The sequence below is a fragment of the Hypomesus transpacificus genome, unplaced genomic scaffold (assembly GCF_021917145.1).
Source record: "Hypomesus transpacificus isolate Combined female unplaced genomic scaffold, fHypTra1 scaffold_89, whole genome shotgun sequence".
In the NCBI taxonomy this organism is placed as follows: Eukaryota; Metazoa; Chordata; class Actinopteri; order Osmeriformes; family Osmeridae; genus Hypomesus; species Hypomesus transpacificus.
The window spans coordinates 436,833-451,137 of NW_025814040.1; the positions used below are offsets into that span (position 1 = coordinate 436,833).

Genomic DNA, 14,305 nt, shown 5'->3' on the forward strand with positions numbered 1-14,305 from the left:
AATAACGGGGTATACGATTGGTGGATTTTATGAATGTGTCATTTATATGAGCTCTTATTGGATGCAGACTATAGTTGTCCGGAAAACATGCCTGAGTCGATAAAGAAACAAAATGTTTGTTCCTTGAAAAATGTGCAAGAACTGGACATGCCAACACATTTTTTAAAGGTTGTAGAAAGGTTTTTAAGCGATACAGAAAAATCCAGCTCCTCCATCGCCATGAATTTTTCAAATGCACGATTTTGAGCTTCGGCCCACCACCTAATTGCGTTGCAGGTAGATTTAAGGTGTGCGCCTCAAAATGTTCTGCCTTTGCCCCTAAAATTCAGTTAGGGGCTGCCGTGCTCCTAGTAAAAAATATCTAGAGCCCTGATATGATTAGCTAGTCTAGGTATGAACTAATGTTTGTGTCTGAAATACTTGCTGGACAACAGTTCAATTGGAAATGTGTCAAACCGTATTTCCAGTGTACTTCATATCAGCCAGTTTTCCCCAAAAAAATATCAAGCTTAATCACGCTTTGGGGAGCATATTTTCAGTTTGCAAATGGTACTGTTTGAATCGCGATTCCAGCTAAGATACTTCCAGAGTGACAACGTAGTTAGAATCAGCTTGTTTCAAACGGGTGTCTTTATTAACCTGTTAACAATCCAGAATTTCTTTCTTAAAACGCCTAATAAGAGCAATCTCAATGTAAATTAAAAGCTGTTCTTGATCAATTTTGAGTATTATTTTGGAGTAGAATTTATTTTAATAGCAATTACAATAAATGTTTATCAGAAAATACCGCTTGATTTGTTATTTTAAGATTGATGACTAAAAAACAATAGTGATAAAAAATATAACTGCAAGCAGCGATGCGGGTTCCTCTGTAAATGGCAAAAAATAAAAAAAATGTACAATGTAGAAGGTCAAGAGTTGGACAACAAGAGAGCAAAACGACTTCATGTTTGGCCAAATACAATAGGCTGAATGGGTATTTGAACTCATGAACATAAGGTTACAAGTCAGTGTCTCTATCCTCTCTGCTACACACCAACTGTTGAGATTTTATGAATAGAAATGGCAAAGTATTACCTTTGGTCGGCTTTGGGACAAAGGTTAACCTGTTAAATGTGCCTAAAAACGCCTAAACAGCATACCCAAAGTAAATTGACTGCTGTTCTTGAACCATTTGGAGTAGATGCATGTAAATGGACTCTTTTGAAAGCTGACACTCTGAAGTTATGTTCCTTGTTGTCAGGACCCCTGTCAGTCCTACTGGTGTTGAGAAATAGAAGCTTGAACACAAGGAAAGTGAACGTTTATTTCCGCCTAGATTTTGTTTTGAAAACGCAGGCCTGAAGAGGCCTAGAGGTGGTAGGTATATAGCTGGAGACAGAATTGGACCACAGGTTGAAGCCTTACCCAATTCAGATCAAAGGTCAAACATAATACCACAATATATTCATATTTGACACATGTTTTTATAAGAGTACATCCAGGCGTTTTCTAAAAGGGCCTTTTGGAGACTCCAGAATGACCCTTCTCACCAAGGTCAAATTCTTAGGATAAAAAGGTATAATTGTTATCTCTAATGAAAGGTGGTACTTAGAACTATCATATATAACAGCCAAATCCCTCATTAGTATTACTGAAACACAAAAACTGAAGCAAGAACACATTGGAGTGCTTTATCTGATTCCCAGGATTGGCACACAAAGAACACTGACATATTGCGCAATCGACTTTTATTTTGAAGGCTCCACAAAACCTGGCATATGGGGTATCGCCATTTACAGCTAGCGCTAAGCTACAAGGATAACCAGCTCATTTCAGAGCCAGTCGGAGCCAGTTAGAAAAAATCGTGTAGAGGGGGCGGGACGGGACGGGGGGGGGGGGGGGGGGGGGGGGGGGGGGGGCGGGACGCACAGACCTGGTTGGCTTTAGAGGGCTGTCACCGGGGCATGGAAGCTCCTATTGGTTCATAGAGGGTGTCGATCGAAAGCTCTGAGTGTAGCGGCCATTTTAAGATTATCCACGGGTTTCTACTCCACCCATATCATGTCCTATGAGCGATTGTTAGTGGAAGACTGAAAAAAAAATATTGGCAATGGAAAAATTAAGCAACAAGATCATGGCTATGTGTGGATATAATTCACTGTTTGGACAATTACTCGACATGGTTAGATACTGTGGACCTTTGGGAATTACGCAGAAGATATTTTGATGGGTTGTGTGCATACCTGGAACATTCCGAAGTAATGGTAGGTAAGTAAAACTTTTTTCTCTGGCATTGTTGAAGGAAATATTACCGGACAAAGACGTTGACGGTACTTACTGTTGCGAGTTGAGCTTGAATTGGTTTATTTCAATGGAAGCACAAGAATCGTAGCTTTCCAATTATGTATCATTTGTGTAGCCGTCTACAAAAATATTTTTGGGAACTGAGTGCGTTCTCACTGAGGGAGGGGGGCGCAGCGTTTCCGGCAAGCCAAGGATCCAGAACAGGTTAAGAAACGGTTGACATTTCTATGTCAAATTGCATGAAATTGCACATTGTACTACAGAATGATGTCATCTCGAAGCCAATAATGTTTGAAAGACCATAATTCAAAATGATTTGATTTATTGACACAAAGATATTGAGGCAATGTGTACATTTACATAAATCCATCCCTTTCAGCCATTTTGTATTGCATTTCTTATTCCATTTCACCAAGGCCGTAGGCATGGAATTAACATTGGGGGGGCCGAAATTTTTTTTTTGACAATTTCGGACAGCGTGCGTGGTTGCCTGTCGTAGCGTAGCACATTTATATTTTTATATCAATATATTGGGGGGGGGGACATTTTGACCAGATTTGAATATTGGGAGCGTCTGCTAAATGCATAAATGTAAATGTAAACAACAACTGAAATCCCTCGCACGGCTGTTGTAACCGCACTATTTTCAACAAGTCTTGGCCTATTTGACATACCGCACCACATGTTGGGTACCCAAGGGGCGCTGATGCTGATTATCTAGCTGTGCTCCAACTGTGTGATTTGAGTATTAGCTTTGGTCAGCTTTGGGACAAAGGTTAAGAAACGGTTGACATTTCAAGGTGAAACTGCGCATGGTATATCAGAATGATGTCATCCTGTTTAACTAAACAGATAATCAAAATTATGACCGGCCAAAAGACTGGATTTGAACCTGTGACCTTGCTCCTTGCAGTGCACAGTCTTAGCCTAGTGAGCTATTCTCAGTGTTGAGAACCATTGTGGTCAGTTACTGTATAGAAAAGTAAGCTATTTGTTCTGTAGCAAGCATTACAAGATTTGGCTGAAGTTTAAACAGCTGTAATACAGTAATCTTTTGACATATCAAGGCAAGGGCAAGGCCAGCTGGATGAAGCTGTCTTGGGGGCAGGGCTGAAGAGAAGCTGTCCAGGTAGAGAGGGGTAGTCCAGCAAGGACTCAGCATTCTCTATTGCATTCTCTGTTACACTCAGCATCCTCTCTTGTTGCTCTCATTATGATCTGTTGCACTCTGTTGAGTAGGCCTCTGCATGACCTGTAAAAGTGAAAAAAGGGTCCATGTCAGTAGTGAAAAATAAAGCTTTTCCCATCTACACTTGACACAGACTTCAGTTTTGATTGTGAAAAGCAATGGCAATACTTTTACTTGAATCCAAATATGTTGGAAACCCATGCAAAGTCACTCAAAACACAGGCTCTAGCAAGAGTATTTAGCTCTAAACTGGTCAATATATACCCATCTGATAAAAGACCAGCTCGACCTTTGCCTGTAAACAGTGATTCTGACTGTCAGAGACCTTTAAATAGGCTGACCGAGTGAAACTAGCCTGGCTAACGTAGGTCGCTTTCTCAGGCAAATGACGAAACAAATAAGCTTGTTTTGAAAGATCATATATACTGGCTATATTCAGTAGGCTCTTGTCTACAAAAAGCAGCCCTCACTGATGTTTTAGGAGTAGAATTGAGTGAATTACAATATTGTTTACACACTGCCAGTGAGCGAGCCGAGTCTGTCTCTGAGGCGAAGTCAAAACAATGTACCCCCGGGACGCAGTGTCACTCCACTTGCATATATTATATACACTCCGGTTTTCCGTCACTTCAAACTCAAGATCTAAAGGTCTCAAAGTGCTCCAACCTTCACCATTATTCAAGAGTAGTGTACTTTCACAAACCCAATCATTGATTCTAGCTTAAAATGTTTTCAAAATAGGACTTACCGAACATGGCTGCCTCCAACACGGCTATAAGGCGATTCCAGTTGAAAACAACAATGGCCGCCGAAAAATATTTTATATTCGTAACGGCGAGCTGCGATTGGAAGCGAAATGAAACAGGAGCTAAAGACCGAGGGTGGGGTTTGGTCAGCACACAATTTCCAGAAAGGATGTGTGTGCGTCTCGCCAAGCTCGCGCGTGTCAAGTAGAGTGACCACCTGCCCCTCTTTGCGCTGTATCACACAGCATTTTCAATATGCGACGTGCGGGACAAGGGGTGAAAATGCTATGCGACACAAAGCGCGACAGGTGGTCACCCTAGTGTCAAGGGGCAGAATCGTCGTCATCTACCGCTTGTCTGGGGGTCGGGTCGCGGGGGCAACCTAAGCAGGGAGGCCCAGACTTCTCTCCCCGGCCACTTCCACCAGCGCTTCCTTGGGGACCCCGAGGCGTTCCCAGGCCAGCCGAAAGACATAGTCCCTCCAGCATGTCAAGGGGCAGGATAGGTATGAAAATTTGGAGCGTGCTGTGGAGCAATTCAATCATATATTGACATACCAAGGTGAAATTGTTTATGGTACTTCAGAGTGATGTCGTCTTGAACCCTATTAGGTTTGAAAAACCATCAGTCAAAATAATATTTGATTTATTAACACAAAGATATTGAGGCAATGTGGACATTAACATAAATACACCCCTTTGAGCCATTTTGTGTGGCATTTCTAATTACATTTGACCATTTATAAGCACATGTATTCTACACATCTATAACAAATTTCAAGTCGATTGGATCTATGGTTCTTGAGAAGGGTTTTGAAGATTGTACCAAATTTGAACCGTACAAAAAAATCATAAGTCTGACAATATGGGTCCTTGAGGCTTTTCTGTTCCCCATGAGAAATAAGTAATGTCTACCAATTTACAGGCATTTTGGACGAATGGGGTGCTGGGGAAATCACGTAGACTTTGGGCGTGTTTTATAGCGCCACCTATGGGTGTACATGGGCCACTAGCCGCCTGGGAGTAATGAGTGACCTGTTGTATCATTGGGCCAAATTGGAAAATATCGGGTCGAGGACTTTTTGAGCTATTGGGCCATTTAGCGGAGAAATATAATAATAAAAATAATAAGAATAAGAATACTAACAAAAACAGTAGGTTTCCTCCTACCGGAGGAATCCTAATAATAAGAATACTAACAAAAACAATAAGTTTCCTCCTCATGGAAGAACCCAAATAAAATAAGTTATCCTCAGACTCATGCTTTCACGCCGAGTGCATTCTTTCACCATTTCATTTTTGTTTTCCTATTCCATTTTGCCATGATTTGACATCCAAAAGTATCAACAGCTACCAAAACTATGCCGTTTACTTTTTGCGCAGACTTAAGTTTACGCTTTGAAACTTCCATGTTGAAAGCTACCAATCTTAAGAGGGTCAGTGCCTCCATAGGTTTCCGCCCCCAAATTGTAAAAAGTAATGTAGACTCGCGCAAGCAGAAATCAGCTGAGGGAGCAGAAATTCACTGAAGGAGCAACATTTCACTGCAAGAGCAGAACCCCATTGCACTCAAGCAGATTCTGCTTGCAGAATTTCACTGCGAGGTGTAAGGTGACAACAAAAAATAAACGTATTAAGGAGAAGTGGGTGATCAGACAGAAGATAATAAGAATGGTAGCTCCTACTAGAAGAAAATAAAAATAGAAGTGTGAAAAAAAAAATGTATGGCACAGTGCCATTTTGTAGCCTGACAAGATCAAACCCTCAAACATGTTATTGGGGAAAATTAGGAGTGAGGGGAGAGGAAGAAACGGAATAACAGAAAGAGAAATTGACTACAGTGCAGGGCAACCTTCCTCATCTATATTATAGGCAAGGACTAGTGGACGAGGGCCTCAATCGTTGTATACTTTTGTGTGGGAAGGGGGACAGTGGGGGACTGAGGAGTGGGGGTTCAGCCCATAATCCCTTCTGGAAGACATTAAGTCAATATAGGACCCTTTGGAGGGAGGGGAGTAAGTGAGCAAGCAAGTGTAAGTGAGCAAGCAAGTGTGAGCGAGCTGGTAAGAGAAGCTACGTTCACACTGCAAGCTTTAATGCTCAATTGCAAATTATTTATCAGATCTGATTTCTTTGGCGGGCTGTTAACAATATTTTAAATGGGGCCAATATCAGATTCCAATGTGAACTGGTCGCAGTCCTGAACTGCCCCTCATGCGCAAAAGGACAAAAACAAACACCTCACATGCAGGACGCTCTCACACGTGTTAAACATGGAGGTAACTGAAGTACGTTTTTCAGCATTTTTTATAGTCATGTTCTGTGGAAGCCAGCGAATGTGTGAGCGAATACGGACGACGAGGAGTAGGAGAAGGACCCCCCCTTTTTTTACAGCTTTTTGTGCAGCAGTGGCTGATTGACTAACTGTGACAAATGTTGATCACGGGTGACATAAAAGTTGACGTTTGACAGTTCAGATTGAGGTTGCATTGCAAAATATCAGACCTGTATCCAATTTAAAACCATGATTTGAAAATGTGAGATTCAATGCGCTTTGGGCTGTTCACACTGTCATCCAAGTAACAGACTTGTGTCCCATGAGGATTTTGGGGGGGGATTTGCTGCAGTGTGAACATAGCCAGAGAAGCAGGGAGAAGCAGACAAACTTAATCTGTGAGCATTATGGCCCCAGAATGGGATTATCTGGGTACAATAATCTACCTAGGCATGGCTCTGTGGTTTTGTGCGTGGCTCAGCTTCGGCTTCCTAGCTATGGCTTGCACGTGGCCAGTTTGATTTGTGTTGGTTTTCATAATCATTGATGGGGGTAAAGTGATAAACCAATCCCATTTTCTTCCATAATATCACAAATTCGGTTTGAAAATCATGGTAGGTATTTTATAGTGAAATGCTTGATAATAAATTGCTAATTGAGTTGCTGTTAAGTCTAAGGCTACAATGTACTACTCTTGATGTTATTGTGACATGTTCCATCGTAATCCTAAACATAGCTTTATTTTCCAAAGGAAAGTTATAAAGGAACAGACATTGCAACTGGAGTGAATGGTGCTCTTACCCGAATCCTCCCATGTTGGCGGCTGCTGTACCCTCTCCAAATACTTTGCCGGCCGTGGATCCCATAGGACTGCTGAAGGAGGGGGCGGAACTGAAGGCTGCAGCTCCCCCAAACGCCGGGGAGCCCCCAAAAGCTGGTGGGCTACCAAACACTGGGGCGTTGCCAAAGCCACCTAGATTGGGTAAGGGGTGGGAACAGATTTGGGGTTGTTGAGAAGCAGGGGTTGAGAAGAATAAATAGAGAAAATAAATTGTGGCGTTTGCTGTATATAAAGCGGGAGTTGCAGGAGTAAGCTCCTGTCAGTTGGTAAAAAGTATAATACAATACAAATCATTAATTATAAAAGGTGTAAAGGCCAGAGAGAATAATTGTGCCCAAGCAGTATTCCAAATGGCAAAATCCATTACAACAAAGTAATTGCTAGTATTACTTTTCTAAGCATGTGTTCATCCCCTATTGTGCCATGCCGATTGGCCTTGATGATATTAATTAAATAGTATCACATTTAAAATGTCCATGTTCAGGGACAGTCACATGAACACACACAAACTCATGCACTAACACACTATACACACAGAACCAGTGTTGATGGGATTAAATTGCCAACCAGACATACTGGGCTATGAAGGGGAGAGCTGTTCAAAGAGAGGAGCGTGCTGAAATTACAGCCTAGCTAACGGCATGCCAGGGTGAATAATTGATTGAGCTAATGTAATACGATAACATTCCTTGGATCTAGGCCCATTATAGTGAGGAGAAACATTCAGGAACTCAGGAGAGTTTAGGGATAGATGCTACCTAAAGTATACTAATACAGCTACGACAAAGGCTCACCGGAAACCTTCGTCGAGCTAGCACACTTTTCGGATTTGATGATGCTATGTGTGGAAAATCCTACACTAACCTCCGTCTGCCTCCCTCTGTCCTGGTGGGCGGGGCCTCAGGAGTAAATAAAGGCAGCCAGGTTACATGTAGTAGCTCTTTGTTCTCAGCTCGCTGGCCTCATGTGCATGTCTTACCCCCAATCCTTTGATCTGTGTCTATGATATGCAAGTGTCCTTTGATTTGACTGCATTTGTAGAAGCCTTAGGTCTCTATTGATTACTGTATGATTCATTAACTATGTCCATTCAACTATGGACATATGTTTGGCTTACTCCTTTTGTTTCTTATGCTTTCTGTTATCAGACAAACCAGATTGAATGGATTTGAACAAACAAACACAAATAAGACTGGATTGAAACTCCTGCCCGTGCTCATTTATCCTAACAGACAAACCATTGAGTTGGTGATATCTTCAGAACCAGAATAGCTAGATGATATCAGTAGCCATACATCTACAATATTTAACACTATGGTTGGTGTTGCTATAGTTGAATGGCGTGACTCTGGATATTAGCAATTGCCTAGAATAGTTGAGTGTAGGGTGCTTGCAATGAAAGGTGCAAAAAAATTGCAGCGTTGTGACTGCTTCCTTCCAAAGGAAGTTTTGGTTTGAGGTCACAATGTGCTACGGCTAAGGAAAGTACTGTAGCATTTTTGCAGTGCTGGTTTGGAGAGATAAGGTGACTAGTTGTAGCTCATATGATAAAGGAGGATGCATAGCTTTTTCAACCAGAAGGAGTTGGTGGGATGGCTGGGGAGGAAGTGGTGTGTGTGATAGAGAACCACCTGCCTCTGTTTCAGAACTTAGTGGACAAAAGTATTGGCAGTGACAAAATGAAATTGATCACAAAACCACATATTTTACAGTCTTTGGGCCCTGGCATAAAATTACTACCAACATCATTGGGTATGCTTTGCTTTCGGAAAGGGCACAACCATTGTTATCTCACATATATATTTATTTATTATTATTGTTTATTATTATTAAACATATTTATTATGTTTATGTTTATTATTGCTGAAGCATGTGATGACAGGTAAGGAGGGCTAAAATGTTAGACAAAGCAGAAATGGGGTGAGTGATAGCTGTCAATCATCCCTCTGTGCTCCTTTGTTAAGAGAAACAATATTACTTTTGCTTTGCATAGTACAGTACTCACCTATAAACCTCATCATAAATAATCAAATTATTTGTAATGGGCATGGTTGCAATTGCCACAATTCTGGCCACGTGGGTGGTCCCAAACATGCAAATTTTTTCATTTTGGTCCATGGCATGGTAGGGGATGAGATTTAGATTACGACACCCTTTAAATAGAAGAGGAATATGCTTAACACTGATTCGTCGGTCCTTCAGTGCATGCATATGTAATGACACAATTTAAATAACAAAAAAATGAATATCAATTTGACAAAGTTGGGCTGCTTACATGTCGTTTTCAGCAGCATGTAGTCGTGAATAGGACAGGTCTTTGGTGATTTTGGCGGAAAAAGTTCCACGCATTGCATTTATGGGGAAAATCAAACTTGAAGTTGATTTATATGCCTTGATTTTCTGTTTGCCCTTTCCCCTTTCGGTTTTAAAACACAAAAACTGCTACAGAACTAGTGATTTCTGTCGTTTTTCCCTGTATTACCGTTTTGGTTTTAAAACAGAAAAACCAAAAAACAAGTTTGTTTTTCGGTTTTTCCGATTTGGTTTTGAAACGGAAAAATGAAAGAACGAAGGGTACACGGATTGAATCGCTACCAAGACAGTCTAGTACAGTAGTAGTAGCCTACAATTTACCGGGGCAGCTTTTCCAAACAGCAGGGCTATATCGCATTTTGCCTTGTTACTGACAATGATAGCTACAAAATCCGTGTACCCTTTCGTTATTTCATTTTTCCGTTTCAAAACCAAATCGGAAAAACAAACAAGTTTGCAAGTTTCCGTCAGAGTATCAGGCCAATGTTCACCCCCACGGAGAGTTGAACCTGCCTCCTCTCGACTTCCAAGCGCAACCACTACCAGCTACGCCAAAGAAAAGCAGCTATTCGTTGACGCAGGTGGCCCATTACATACCTGAGGAGTGAGTTTCACCGATTCACACCGGCTACAGAGGCATATTTTCAGTTTGCAGATGGTACTATTTGAATCGCGATTCCATCTGAGATAGCTACTGCTGGTAACGTTGTTGTTAAAATAAGTTTTAAAGGGGGTTCTTTATTAATGAATGAATGCAATATGAGTAGGCTAAATGCCTGAAAATATCACGAGAAGGGAAAAACTTACAATGAAGTTTAAGTCATAGAGATTAGGTCAATTTTTACACCGGTCTGCCAAATGTATTTGTTTTGATTCAACTATGAGGTTGCTGATCACCATTCCCTCTTGCAGGGGAAATGAGAAGACAACTATTTCATTCTACTCCTCACTCTATGTATTTTGAGTTGTAAATGAGCATAACAAATTATGCTTTTAAATCTATGTTATCTTTTTTTCTTTTTACAAACAAAAACAACTGCCTCACGAGACAACACGAGTTAAAAACAAAAGACTCAAAGATGTTATGAGTATGAGCGTTCCGATTGGCTGATGCGCAGTCATGCCATCCGCGTGGTGACCTACTCACAGCTCAATACGGATCCGTAATGACGACATTTTCAAAATGAGCGAAAGCGATCAGTCTAAGTTTTACTATCCATATCTAACTTTGGTTTCTGCGTATCGACCTTGTTAAAGCTCGGTCGATATTTTAAAGCCTCAGTTTGATATTTCCCGGAATGACCTCACTCTCAGTAAGTAGTTAGCCATTCACTCGTCATCCTAGATCAAGAATGCCACCAGGGTAATTTTACAACAATAATTTTACAATACGAGACATAAAACTTGAACAACCAATCGAATTGGTTACCTGCAGAATGGGTAATCAAATATATAATTAATTAGCATCGGCATGAATGTGGTCCGCTTAAGACAAAATACAATCCGTTCCGTCAGACCAACGCAAATGTGCTTCAAGGTCAAACGAAAATAGCAAATGAAATAAAAGTTAAACTACAATTCTAAATATTGCAAGAATGCAATTTATATGATGGCTTATATACAATACAACAACCAGACATTTAATTGACAAGTGTCATTCTAAAATATAGTATAAAATAATACCGCGGTTGAAACGTATAGCCAATTCTCTCCCGGTAGACACATTTCTACCGTCGCACGGTATTTACCCTCAACCGCCAAGCCCTAGTTCGGTGGGTAAAATGGACATACAGGGAACCTCACAGTCCATTTACCTCTTTCTTATGCAAATCTCACAATTTGAAACTGCTGCTGTAAAACGGTCGGTTTCCAAAAATCCCCTTTTGTGACGCAGCAAGAGCTAACTTTTGGGGTGTGACAAAGGTACAGACCAGAGCCAAAAAAGGTGTAATTTTTTGGGACAGTTTTACAGCAGCAGTTTCAAATTGTGAGATTTGCATAAGAAAGAGGCAGAATATGGACAATACTGATTCTAATGATCTAAAATTATGTGATGTTAGACAAAAGGTGCACTCCAGTTTAATAGTGTGGAGGAGCAGGAAGTAAGAAAGTTGTTGAAGAACACAGCTCAGTGGGTACTGACATGCTGGACAGTAAAGTACTTGGCCTGGCAGCTGACTATGTTTGCGGTCCGTTATGTCAAATATTAAATGCTTAATGAAAGGTGTTTTTCCCAATATCTGGAAAGAAGGTAAAATTATTCCCTTACCTAAAGATGGCAGACTAGCACTCACTGGGAAGAACAGTAGACCTATCTGTTTTCTCCCAGTTCTTAGTAAACTGATGGAGAGAATAGTCCACTCACAAATACAGGAATACTTTGGCTGTAACGGCTTTTAACACAGATTTCCAAAATGCTTATAGACAATCATTTAACTTGTTCCGCCCATATGGTTTTTGATTGGATTAAACCAAATAAGTTGGTACTGAACATCTCGAAAAGTAAATCGATTATCTTGGGATTGAGTCAAACTGTCATCTACACCAAAGATGAGTTGGAACCTGTCTGGGGAACCTATAGAACAGGTAGATACTAGGCACAATAATAGATAGTCAGCTGTCATGGGCAGAACATATTGATACCATAGTAAAGAAGATGGGTTGTTGTATCTCTACGGTGAGGAAATGTCTTATGTCCCTATACACATTGTGGGACAGGTGGCTAAATCTTAAATTTTGTGTCACCTGGATTATTGTGCAAATGTAAGGTCATCTACTTCTAAAGGTCACCAAAAAATTACAAACTGCCCAAAACAGAGCTGCCAGGATAGTATTACATTGTCCCATAAGAACAAACTATCAGTATGCGCCGTCGACTCTCATGGTTAACTTTAGAGAACAGGCTGGTTTTCAAGACAACATTTTTCAGAAACAATTTATTTTTCTAAACCCGTTTTCTTATATAACCAAATTGTTAAGTGTGATCAGGGTCATTCTCATTTAACTAGGTCAGCTGATGATGGCCAGATAATGCTACCATGCACCATGGACATATTTACTGTATGAAAATAATAATTAATGTAATACTGTAATAACCTATGCTGAATATTTTCTGATGATGTTTATAATGATGTCTACAATGTTTCTTGCTTTAATATTATCATTAAGTGATTTTTTTCTCTTTTTGTTGGACCCCAGGAAGATTAGCTTGTCCCATTTTGGTGACAGCTAATGGGGATCCTTTTAACAATAAACAGAGACTGTTTGAGCAGTTGCTTGTGAAACGGTTGACTGACTGCGTGAATTACGTTCAGGCTGAGATAGGAAGAGACATGTAAGGTTCATGGGTTAATAAGGTGATTTTGCTGCTAAGGGGCAATTTTGTGATCCGTGAGAAACAATAGAGACTGCTTAGTTTTAGAAACCATAGGGGTGACTGTCCTGTAAAGTAAGGATTGAGCCAAACAATTAGTTGATCACAGGAAGGACTTTGTGATGGACATGTATACTGATTGGATTGACTAATGTTAGAACTATCCTGTAAAAACGACTTGGGCTGCACGATTACGGCCAAAATGATAATCACGATTATTTTGATCAATATTGAGATCACGATTAATTATCACAATTATTTGTTGATTTTAACCTAATCAAATTTGATTGTCACAATGCATTGTACCTGCAGAATGGATGTGAATAAAACCAAATATACAATCAATAAAAAACTAACGATCTCCGTCCACACTAGCGTTTTCAAATCGTTTTCCAAATGTTTGCCGTCCACACTAACACAGGTACATGACAATTGTTGTCATGGTTACGCCACTCCTGCCCCTCCCTCCCGCCACGGTGCCCTGTTTACATACTCCTCTGGCAATGCTATTTGGTGTTTTAAAATTGTCCCACCAGCTAGCTGTTCAGCCAGGTCTCACCCAGAATCGCCGGCCTATGTTTGGTTTAAACCGTCTTCTCTGCCTTGTCCCCCTATCGTTCAGGCACACCGAGTACAACACTTGCCTTCTGAGTAGGAGTAGCGCGTATCTATTAAGTGATAATACTTGTACCTGAAGTACAGTAACTAAACTGTAGGGGTGGAACGGTACACTGAAGTCACGGTCCGGTTCGTACCGCGGTTCAGACATCACGGTTCGGTACGAGTTCGGTAAAATGGGGGGAAAAGCAAAACAAAAATGCAGAAGCAGGGCTCCAGACTAACAACTGTACATGCAAGTCTTAGTTAAATGTATGATGCGCTTGTCGATCAGTCCTCCTACACCACGACACGATAGGCTGCTAGCTGAGCAACAGCGCAAACACAGGCAGGGATACAGTAGCAGCAATGCCGGCCCTGGTCCCTTACATATACAACAAAACACGGACGTTGATGGAGCGCGAGTTGTCAGCTGCACCCTCCGTTTCAATAACGACTGATGGTTGGACTTCTCGTGCTACCGAAAGCTACCTCAAGGTGACTGCTCATTTTTATTGACTGAGTGGGAAATGAAAGCGTCATTACTACAGACACGGCCCCTGTATGAGCAGCACACAAGCGCTCACCTAGCTGAGAAGCTACAGAAGATCGTGGCAGAGTAGAAACTAGAGAGGCCTGGGGCCTCATGTATAAAGGATTGCGCAGCTTTCATACCAGAAGATGGC

The 14,305-nt window shown here is 41.0% G+C and overlaps 1 protein-coding gene across 2 annotated transcripts in view; it reads right to left on the reverse strand.

Moving 5' to 3' along the window:
* nup214 (nucleoporin 214) overlaps positions 1–14,305 on the reverse strand; it is a 180,962-nt gene that overhangs the window by 18,456 nt on the left and 148,201 nt on the right. For both annotated transcript variants that reach the window (XM_047018075.1, XM_047018076.1), the window contains one exon: positions 7,297–7,468. In XM_047018075.1, coding sequence (XP_046874031.1) covers positions 7,297–7,468 — 172 coding nt within the window. The remainder of the gene's footprint in view (positions 1–7,296; positions 7,469–14,305) is intronic.